Source organism: Diabrotica virgifera, chromosome 8 (genome assembly GCF_917563875.1).
Source record: "Diabrotica virgifera virgifera chromosome 8, PGI_DIABVI_V3a".
Taxonomy (NCBI): Eukaryota; Metazoa; Arthropoda; class Insecta; order Coleoptera; family Chrysomelidae; genus Diabrotica; species Diabrotica virgifera.
This window is the reverse complement of record NC_065450.1, coordinates 115,980,482-115,992,595: the sequence shown is the minus strand read 5'-3', so window position 1 is coordinate 115,992,595 and position 12,114 is coordinate 115,980,482. Positions and strand designations below refer to the sequence as shown.

The window sequence follows — 12,114 nt, the reverse complement described above, 5'->3', positions numbered from 1 at the left end:
TCTCTGGAAGATAAATAAGCGTACCAGTTTTCGTTTTTCTAAATAGAAGTGTTCTAGAGGTATTTAAAAAAACTAATTAAAAGGTACCATCTTCAAAGAGCTCCAGCTCCCTTAGGAAGCATTTTCGGAGTAGGTGATTTGGGTTAACTCTTAATATTTTGAGGCCAGGAATCTACTGTTAAAAGATTTCCAATTATTAATGAAACATTCTGTATTGTTTTGTTTTATTTCATTATCTTTTTATTTTGTAATAATATTGACGATTTATGTAATTTCAGTAAACTGTATTTGTTATTGTTTTCTTTTCCTATTCTTTGTAAGCTTTGTCCAAAAAATTGTAAATCTTTCAGTGACAATAAAGCATATTTCTATTCTATTCTATATAAGCGTTTTTGCTTCTTTTGTTGAACATTTTTTTAGCACTATGCCTTATGAGTGGTGGAAAAGGGCCCTGCGACAAACTTTGATATGGGGCCCCTATGGGGCTAGCTACGCCACTGGCTGTATATCATAGTTATAAAAACGTAATAATAAAGTAACAAACTTCCATGGTAAGTGGTATAGGTATTAAATTTTATTAAAAGATTAAATTATAAAAATGAATTAAAAAGAGTACATTAGAGAACGTTTTCGGTAATATCAGACCGCACTCGGTGCAAATGTCTAAGTGTATCGGTAGTTGAAACTAGCCCCAGAAATGGGTCAAAAACCGTTAAATTACATTATTAAACCATTTAAAATTTAGAACAATTCGACATTAAGTCGATGTTAACGGAAGTAAAATTAACATGGGGATATACGATATACTCATCCTTGCTCGAAAATGCAGGTAGTGTTATTGTGAGAAAAAAAGACCAACTCGAGTTCCACTCCACTGTTTTAAAATTTTCAACCAGGTCGTGCGTCTTCTCCCCGATCATCTTTTTTCTTCCACTTTCCCTTGTATAACCAAACGCATCAACTTATATTTTTAATTTCTTAGTATGTGGCCAAAGTAGCTCATTTTTTTTTCTTCATAGTGTTAAATATTTATTTTTCTTTTTTCATCTTTATTAACGTTTCCGTGTTTTTTACGAGTTGTGTCCATGATATTTTCCACAGTCTTGAACACGTATTTTTAAGATTTTCGATCTAACGTTCATTTCGCGAATTATTCGATTTTTTTGTGAAACTTTTTAACTCGCCCATTTCCTTACGCCTTGCTCAAATCGTCAGATTTTTGAAATATACACTGTTTTGCATGTCCTTAACTTACCTTATCTTATTCTGACAATTTCGAGTATTTTTAAGGATAGATTTTTTTTTCGGGCCTCCCTTAACGAACTCCCCTGTGTTAAGAGCCAATATATGGTAGAGGTACATCTGCAGGGTACCAGGTTTCTCCCCTTATGACAATCTGACGCGCTCGAGTAACTGCAAAAATCCCCGCTTGGGCTTCCCTACCAATAGGGACGAGGATGATATACTTTTTTATAGTCGAATAATCTCAATCATACTGACTGTATTAAACAATGGAAGGGAGACCATTAAAAAAATTAGGGGAGCTTTAATAGTCTTATTAACATAGTTAATATTTAATACTGTTAAACAATGTACGTACTCATAAAAAAGAACATCTGTCTGGTTTGCAAATAACAATAATATAAACACAAAAATAAATACAAAATAAAATATGGAAGAAATTTTACCAAATGTAAAGAACGAAGCGCCTGAAAGTTCATCATCTAGTGAATCTAAAGAATCCTTTTATGTAAAGTTTGGTGCTGGTGTGGACATAAATACATTAGAATTAGTGCCTACTAATAACAAGGAACGTAGATATTCAATAACTGAGGGTAATTCTCAAAAGAGGGAAAAAGTGAAATATTCGCAAGAGTGAGTAATATCCTTTTAGTATATCTATTTACACCTACTGTTAAAAATTTCATATTGGTTTTTTCATCAAAATACACTGCGCTCCAAAATTAACGCATCATTTTCAATTATACACTGCGAGGCATAAGTTAAAGATATAGAAAATTATGCTCTTTTTTCAAAGTTGATTTTTTCGTGAACAGATTAACGGATTTTCCTAATTTTTTTATTATTTTAAATTTCTCTTTAGTATTTACGCAGTTGTGCAAAAGTTTACTCAAACTTCTTTTTTTTTACTTATACCGGGTGGAAGAAAAGAAATGTTTTTCTTATGTTAAGTTTGAGACACCCTGTAGGGAGGATAAGGTGTACGTGTGAGTATACATCGGAATCGTATTGTAGTCTTATGTTTTGTGAACATTTTGTTTTTTGAATCTCCCCGATATTTTTAGAAACAAAGAAAATACGTGATTTTCAATAGGTGATTTAGAACAGTTCGTCTCGACACATAAGAATTATTTGTCGACCAGGTAAGCGGTATGCACAGCGCAATATAAGAGAGACGAGATTGTTTAATGGAGGCTCTGTGATGTTTTGGGGTGGAATTTCCTTGACAGTAAGTGCGGATTTGGTGTCTAGATAAAGGCTCTAAATATCAAGAGGTGCATTACACATATGTTTTTCTTTAAACACCCTGTTTATTACGCACTATATATAGGAAATAATTTCATCTTAGTGGTATGATAAGACGTGGCCACCTCACTTATCGCATGTAATCAGTTAAAACACATATTAAGGAGTAAAAGGGTCTAGTTTCTTTGTTAATAAAGGTATCAGAGAAATTAAAAAAAAATGTTCACAAGATATGAGACTATAACATAATATTGATGTATACCCTTTTCCTTTGTACCTTTTCCTCCCTACAGGATGTCTCAAACTTTTGTTTCGGTTAAAGCACATGTTAAACTACAAAACCGTACCTATATTTTCTTTGTTTTTTAAGATTTTAAAGATATTCAAAAGCCAAAATGTTCCCAAAGTATAAGACTACAATATGATTCCGATGTATACTCACATTTGTACCTCATTCTTAATACAGGGTGTTTCAAACTTAACATATGAAAAACACTTCTTTTCTTCCACCCGGTATAAGTACAAAAAAGAAAGGTGAGTAAACCTTTGCACAACTGCCTAATTAATACAAAAAAATCTAAAATAATAAAAAAAAATTAACGACATCCGTTAATCTGTTCACGAAAAAATCAACTATGAAAATGAGCATAATTTTCTATATCCCTCACTTATGAATCGCAGTGTAATTTCAGTCGTAATGAAATTTTTTTTAAATGTATAAACATTTTCAATTTCTTTGCAACCTGAAAATGCAGCAGCATTATACTAAAGTTTCGGGGCTTTTTTGCCCCATCATCAGTAGTCCCTATTCTCTTCTCTCCGATTCAACCAGGTACCTCGATCTGTGCCTTCCCAGATTGCAAAGAAAGAAATGTCACTTATATTGTAGCAACATCTGCTAAGAAAAAAATCAAGCTCTCAATCCAGCAGTACAGAAAGCGACAATAAATATCGTTCTCATACCACTAGATTGACAACAGATGGACACTCTCTGGTTACTACCTCCGCCAAAATGTTCCCAAAGTATAAGACTACAATATGATTCCGATGTATACTCACATTTGTACCTCATTCTTAATACAGGGTGTTTCAAACTTAACATATGAAAAACACTTCTTTTCTTCCACCCGGTATAAGTACAAAAAAGAAAGGTGAGTAAACCTTTGCACAACTGCCTAATTAATACAAAAAAATCTAAAATAATAAAAAAAAATTAACGACATCCGTTAATCTGTTCACGAAAAAATCAACTATGAAAATGAGCATAATTTTCTATATCCCTCACTTATGAATCGCAGTGTAATTTCAGTCGTAATGAAATTTTTTTTAAATGTATAAACATTTTCAATTTCTTTGCAACCTGAAAATGCAGCAGCATTATACTAAAGTTTCGGGGCTTTTTTGCCCCATCATCAGTAGTCCCTATTCTCTTCTCTCCGATTCAACCAGGTACCTCGATCTGTGCCTTCCCAGATTGCAAAGAAAGAAATGTCACTTATATTGTAGCAACATCTGCTAAGAAAAAAATCAAGCTCTCAATCCAGCAGTACAGAAAGCGACAATAAATATCGTTCTCATACCACTAGATTGACAACAGATGGACACTCTCTGGTTACTACCTCCGCGACTTTCAAAAATTATAAGCCATACGGGTGCTGAGACGAACATTAAGGTGAGGGAATAATAAATAATTCACGTCCCATCTGCTCAGCGTGGTAAAGTTCCAACGAGAAGGTTTCCTAAGTACTCCACAAAAGAGTAAACCTTAGGTAAGCCTAAAGTACTTAGGAAACCTTCTCGTTGGAACTTTACCACGCTGAGCAGATGGGACGAGAATTATTTAAAATTCCCTCATCTTAATGTTCGTCTCGGCACCCGTATGGCTTATAATTTTTGAAAGTCGCGGAGGTAGTAACCAGAGAGTTTCCATCTGTTGTCAATCTATTGGTATGAGAACGATATTTATTTATTGTCGTTTTCTGTACTACTGGATTGAGAACTTAGTTTGAAATTTTTTTTGTTCGTTCTTTTGTTCTTTAAGGTTGCTTTTAGAAAACCTAAAACAAAAAGCTTTTCTTTTTTTACGAATAATATATAGTGCGTTAAAAAGTAACGCATAAATTCATTATTAGCTAAATAAACAATATTATTAGAAATTACCGAAGCAGGTCGATTTTTTATTTCAATTTATGATTTTCTTGCATATATATCACACTAGTGACGTCATCCGTTTGGACGTGATGAGGTAATCGATGATTTTTTAAATGAGAATTGGTGTCGTGTGCCAGCTAGAGATTGCAATTGCTGGATCCAACATCCAGCAATCCAGCTGGATCCAGCGCTATTTTTTACATGCTGGATCCAGCAAACCGTGCTGGATCCACATATTTACACCTTAGTCTTAAATATGACAGGTTCATTTTTAACTTCCTGTGGAACTGTCATTTCTGTCTTGTCATCGTTCAGAGGTCCTATCCATCTCATTGTCACTTGCCGTCATACTTTTAACACGTAAACAAGTCAAATCCACAGCTCAGATGTTACCTAGGGCAGATTAGCTAAATATTTTAAACATCCATATTTAATGTAACTTTTTAAACCAATGTTCCTTGACGGACTTCTTTTACTGGGCTTTGACCCACATATTTTTGTTAAATACTATCTTGGTGGTTAGCATGTACATTGCACGTGAGTATAACTGATAATTTTTTTAACCGTAGTCAAAATTTCAATATCTTTGTATTATTTTATCAGGTTATATTCATTTTAGTTAAGCACTGATGATGACTGGTAAATCAGTCGAAAACTAGTTATGTGATTTTGATGTGGCCCTTTTGGGGGTTTTTAAATATACCTTTTATACAGGATTTTACTGTTTCTTTTTAAACTGGTAATCAAAAAGATTATGAAAAGATTTTGGAAAAGGAAATGACCGGTTGTGACACTGAAGGAGTGAAAGGCGATAATTTGTCCATGGTCTATGGCTATTTGATGACCTTAAAACTAACTAGCATAGAGGTCAAAAGGGCTTTCTCCGCAACCGGCTATATGTGCAGGTCTGCGCGAAGTAGGTTAGTGATAAGACGATAGTTAAATATGTTTTTGGTCTAACTTCCAAAAAACAACATTATTCATGTTTCTGTTGTTTAGAAATTTAGAATATAGACAAAAAAAACAGTAAAATCGTGTTTAAATTTTTATTCCACATTCTGCTGGATCCAGCTGGATTCAGGCCAATCTTGCAAAAATCCAGCTGGACTGAAAATGCTCCTGGATTGCAATCCCTAGTGCCAGCTCATTTGAAAGGTAATTCAATTCGCTATTTAGTACTATAACATGAACATAATTATTTATACAGGGTATCCAAAAAAAAATTATATCAAATTAATTGACACAAAACGAAGAATGTGCGTAATTTATTTAACTCAAAATCCATTTAACTGCTGACATAGAACAGACATAAAATGTTTATTTGACAAAAATAAACATTGCTTTTCGCTTAAATTAACTGCTAAGAGACAGGTGGGTGGCAGTTCGAACATTGAATTTAAGCGGAAAGTAATACTTATTTGTCAATTAAACATTTTATTTCTGCTTTCTGGCAGCAGTAAAATGTATTTTGAATTAAATAAATTACGCACTTACGATTCTTCTTTTAATGACAATTAATTTAATAAAAAAAATTTGGATAGGTTGTATAAATAATTATGTTAATGTTTATATTACTGAATAACCTTTCAAATGAGCTATCACACGACCTCTATTCTCATTTAAAAAAACCATCGATTGCGTCATCACGATCAGACGGATGACGTCACTTGTATGATATATATGCCAAAAAATCATAAATTAAAATCAAAAATCGACCTGTTTCAGGAATTTCTAAGAATGTTGTTTATTTAACTAATAATGAATTTGTGCATTACTTTATGGACGCACTGTATTGCAAGAAAACTGCCTAACATAAAGAAATGACCGAATTGAAAATTTTTAAGTTCAAGAAAATTAAACTACAGTATGCGGCAAAATAAACAGTACTGAAAAGAATATTGAAATGTTTATGAATATTTATATATCTAATATACATGATATAACTTTGCAAGCATTATTAACGACGACGCACGTTCCTGATAAAACAAATGTTAAAGATGCTCTCTGACCAGTGGCGGATCTACGAGGAGAGAAAATGAGGAAATTTCCCCATCTAACAAGGTCCAAAACTAAAAAAAAAATGTCTTAAACATAGAAATAAACTGCTCGTAAAAAGAAATAGAAAATTATGCTCATTTTCATAATTGATCTTTCGTGAACAAATTAACGGATTCCGCTAATTTTTTTTATGATTTTATATTTTTCCTTAGGAATTACGCAGTTGTACAGAGGTTTACCCAAACTTCTTTTTTGTATTTATACCGGGTGGAAAAAAAGAAATGTTTTTCTTTTGATAAGTTTGAGTATACAAGTCAGAATCGTATTGTAGTCGTATGTTTTGTGAACGTTTTATTTTTCCAGTGTCCCTGATATCTACACTCACCGGCACGAAAAACGGGCACCCCAAAAAATGGGTCATTTTTGATGGCTCGTATTTGCTAAACCTGTTGTCCGATTTAAGTGATTCTTTTAATATGTTATAGCCTTATTATTTGACAATATCTCTTTAATAATATTGTTGCTAGACAGGAAATTGTCATTGTACCAATTAAACTGTGTTTTTTTCTAAAAGTTCGAAACACCCCGTGGAATATCCTAGCATTTATAAAATACTAAAAGTAAAACCCAAATATAGCCTCAGGTTTTCTTAACATTCTGTTTTGTGATTCATTCGCTTATGTGGGATAATATAAAAGTTAGGAACTTTACCAACTAGCCCTGTACTTCATCAATACAGGGTGTTTCTAAATAAGTGCGACAAACTTTAAGGGGTAATTCTGCATGAAAAAATAATGACCGTTTGCTTTATAAACGTAAGTACCCAAATGCTTCGTTTCCGAGATAGTTCTGGATCCCGCGTATGAAAAAAAAGTTGATTAATATCAAGCTGAAAAGTTGTTAATAGCTTAAGGGTGTCTAGTCGGATCAACTTTAATATATGGAAACACTGGAACAGGGGCAGTTTTAATTGTGGAACTGGTTAAAAATTTGGAACGGTCACACCACGAAAACGGCACATTTATTTTGTCCGACAGAAGAGACTTAAACTCTCCGAATAGAGATTAAACTCTCATGCAAAAATCAGACTGCTATTTATCACCTGTCATAATTCCTGTCATTTGACATATTCTACATGTTCCACTCATTAAAACGCCCATTTGGTGATAAATAGCAGTCTGATTTTTGCATGAGAGTTTATTCTCTGTTCGAAGAGTTTAAGTCTGTTCTGTCGGACAAAATACATGTGCCGTTTTCGTGGTCTCACCGTTCCAAATTTTTAACTTGTTCCACAACTATAACTTCCCCTGTTCCAGTGTTCCCATATATCAAAGTTTGTCCGACTAGACACCCTTACTTAAGCTTCAACCTTTTTTTCATACGTGGGATCCACACCTGAGATACGGGATGTTGAATTATTGCTTACAAATTGATGATTTATTTATTGCTCTAAAACCGGTTGAGGTAAGCAAATGAAATTTGGTAGGTTTTAAGAGAAAGTTATTGCGCATTTTTTGACGTACAATTAAAAATTGTATACTCACCACTGGCGTGCATACGGGTCATACTACCCGGTCATGTATGCACGCCAATGGTGGATATAAAATTTTTAATTATACGTCTAAAAATGCGCAATAACTACTTCTTAAAACCTACTAAATTTCATTTGCTTATCTCAACCGGTTTTAGAGCCACAAATAAGTCGTCAGTTTGTAAGAAAAAATTCAACAACGCGTATCTCGGAAACGAAGCATTTGCGGACATATGTTTACAAAGCAGTTTTTCATGTAGAATTACCCCTTAAAGTTTGTCGCATTTATTTAGAAACACCCTGTATTGATGAAGAACATGGCTAGTTGTTAAAGTACCTAACCTTTTTATCATCCAACATAAACGAATGAATCAAAAAGCAGAATGTTAGAAAACCTGAGGCTACAGTTGGGTTTTAATTTCAGAATTTTATAAATGCTAGAATATTCCACAGGGTGTTCCGAACTTTTAGAAAAAAACACAGTTTGATTGGTACACCCGGTATACAATGTAAATTTACCTGTCTAGCAACAATATTATTACAGCGATATAGTTAAAGAACATATTAAAAAAAATCACTTAAATCGGACAACAGGTTTAGGAAATACGAGCCATCAAATAAGACCCATTTTGTGGGGTGCCCGTTTTTCGTGCCGGTGAGTGTATAAAAACAAATAAAATAGACGGTTTGGTAGTTTATCATGTGTTTTAACCGAAACAAAAGTTTGAGACACTTTGTAGAGAGGATAAGGCACAAAGATGAGTATACATCGATATTATGTTGCAGTCTCATTACGAATATTTAATTTTTTTAATTTCTGTGATATCTTTAATATCAAAGAAACTAGACGGTTTTACTCTTTAATGTGTTTTAACTGACGACATGCGATACGTGAGGAGGCCATGTCTAATCATACCACTAGGATGAAATTATTTCCTACATATAGCGCAAAAGGAACAGAGTATTTAAAGAAAGAAAATCTGTGTAATGTACGTCTCGTTATTTAAAGAGCCTTCACGTAGACACCAAATCCGTACTTATTCTCAAGGAAATTCCACCCCAAAACATCACAGAGCCTCCATTAAACAATTTCGTCTCTCTTATGTTGCGGTTTGCACAGTGCCTGTTTAACCTAACTTCGGGCCCTGGGCGCTGGAGGTTTAGGGGCCGGGCCCCCTTCATTGCTATTCGTTGTCAGTTTTTTAACAAGAAAACACATGCACGAACTATAAAGGTTTAAAAATGAATAACCATTTTCAATTTCGTTGCAAAACGAAAACACAGCCGAACCATATTCTAGTCCAATCAGAAAGTGCTGCAAGCACCCCTACCGGTTTCGAAACTTATTAGTCTCTCATCAGGAGGCACATATGCTGCTCTCCCCGATCCAACCTAAACAAACCCCAGCGTGCAGTCCCGGATTGCAACGAACGAAATGGCATAGATGCCCTAGCGGCAACTACTAGCAAAAAGATTAAGTTTTTACTCTAATGGCATATAAAACAACATAATGCTATTCTACACCCCACCAGAATGAAAACAATGGGAAACTTCTCTGGTTACACCTCCGAGGCTTCTACAATTTGCAAGCCATACGGATGCTGAGACTAAGAAAGATGAGGGAATTCCACAATTTACAATTCACGTCCCATCTGCTCAGCGCGGTAAAGATGGGACGTGAATTGTAAATTGTGGAATTCCCTCATCTTCCTTAGTCTCAGCATCCGTATGGCTTGCAAATTGTAGAAGCCTCGGATGTGTAACCAGAGAAGGTTCCCATTGTTTTCATTCTGGTGGGGTGTAGAATAGCATTGTTGTTTTATATGCCATTAGAGTGAAAACTTAGTCTTTTTGCTAGCAGTTGCCGCTAGGGCATCTATGCCATTTCGTTCGTTGCAATCCGGGACTGCACGCTGGGATTTGTTTTGGTTGGATCGGGGAGAGCAGCATATGTGCCTCCTGATGAGAGACTTATAAGTTTCGAAACCGGTAGGGGTGCTTGCAGCACTTTCTGATTGGACTAGAATATGGTTCGGCTGTGTTTTCGTTTTGCAACGAAATTGAAAATGGTTATTCATTTTTTATTTACATTTACTCTGTGTGGAGTATGAAAGGAACCATTCTCGTTGAAACTTTACCGCGCTGAGCAGATGGGACGTGAATTGTAAATTGTGGAATTCCCTTATCTTCCTTAGTCTCAGCATCCGTATGGCTTGCAAATTGTAGAAGCCTCGGAGGTGTAACCAGAGAAGGTTCCCATTGTTTTCATTCTGGTGGGGTGTAGAATAGCATTGTTCTTTTATATGCCATTAGAGTGAAAACTTTTAGTCTTTTTATAAAGGTTTATTTTATAAAATAATTTTTTTTTGACAATCAAGGAGAATAACAAACGTAAAAAATAATCCCAAAAATACATTTAAAACAAATAAAACACACAAAGTTCCAAAAAACAAAACATGACAAACAAAAAAACATATTCTAAAAAATACATAAAGACAAAAATTTAGATCACTTTTTTTCTTGACTTGGCGTTCGCAAACTCGAATATAATATTATCACAATTCAGTTTCTCCAGTTCTTCATTCTCTATATACAATAGTGATAATGCGTCTAGGTTTTCTTGACCCAAATTTGACCTTAAATATGTTTTTATTCTTTTTAAAGCCGAAAAAGACCGCTCGCCTGACGCATTAGAAATTGGTATGGTTAAATAAATTTGCAGTAAAGTTAAAATATTGGGAAAAGTTGCCTTTACACCCTGGATGACATCAAATTTTTCATAAATTGTATGTTTATTCAAATTTTGGCATAACGTTACAAAATGGGTAATTTCATTATGCAAGTTCTCTTCGGTTTCATCAACATCTTTTTTATATTTCTCACATAAAGTAATAATTGACGTCTTGATTTCTTCTTTATCTAGCGTAAAAAAACATCTAAAAGTTGATGTAACACCCTTGTAGCATTCAATTCTCTTTAAAAGATCTTGAGTAATATTGTCGCATAATATGCGATATGTTATATTATAACATTAAATACTTCAATTCTGAATCTCTCTTGCCCATTTAAAATCGTTTCACTGTCACCTGCTTCATCGAAAAATGTTTTTTTTCTTTGTTCTTTGAAGGACAGCTGTATAGTAGATGTTTGAAATATCCTCGCCTTCGCAAAAGAAAATTTTCGCTTCTTGTTCAATTTCGATAAACTTATTTCTTACGTCTCCAACAAAGCTCAAAAGAGATGTCATTAATTCTACTCCAATTGATACGTTTAAGTCCACAGTTTCTAACGTTTTGCTTGTTGCATTCACTCGTTCCAAAATTCTTGCCTAAATCAGTGTCAATAGAGCTATTTTAAAGGTATCCATTTTATTGTGCAGTGCCTTGGCTTCATTTCTAACTGCTGATTTTTCATCTCTATTATTGCTTAACTGAAAAAAAATATGTTTGATGGCTACGTAGTTTTTAAGTAATGCATTTACAGCGTCAAATCGGGCGGACCATCTGGGTTCAATTAATCTTTTTACACAACATTTACCGCTTTCTTTCAGCAAATTCCACCTTTGAGGAGAAGCCGAAAAAAACGTGTAGATGCTTTGAACAGTGCTGAAATAACCAGTTGCTTCCAAGCTGGATTCACATGCAAAATTCACTGCTAGATTTAGAGAATGATTCGCACATGGGACATAAATAGCAGTTGGTGATAACGCTCGTATTCTTGCTTGAAGCCCTGTGTAACGACCCGACATATTTGCGGCATTATCATAGGTCTGTCCTCGACAATTTTCAATATCTAAGCCTAACTTTTCTAATTTGTTTATAACCACATCTGTTACTCTGCGGTGTGTCTCTCCAACTGAATAAAACCAAAGAATCTCTCAACTACCGTATTGTCCTTTACATACCTGAGGATAAAAGTAAGCTGGTCTTGATGGCTGATGTCTGGAG

The 12,114-nt window shown here is 34.3% G+C and overlaps 1 protein-coding gene across 1 annotated transcript in view; it reads left to right on the top strand.

Moving 5' to 3' along the window:
- The first annotated feature begins 1,610 nt into the window (after nt 1-1,610).
- LOC126890482 (proton channel OtopLc-like) overlaps nt 1,611-12,114 on the top strand; it is a 122,491-nt gene continuing 111,987 nt past the window's right edge. The window contains exon 1 of the mRNA XM_050659464.1: nt 1,611-1,875. Coding sequence (XP_050515421.1) covers nt 1,673-1,875 — 203 coding nt within the window. The 5' untranslated portion in view covers nt 1,611-1,672. The remainder of the gene's footprint in view (nt 1,876-12,114) is intronic.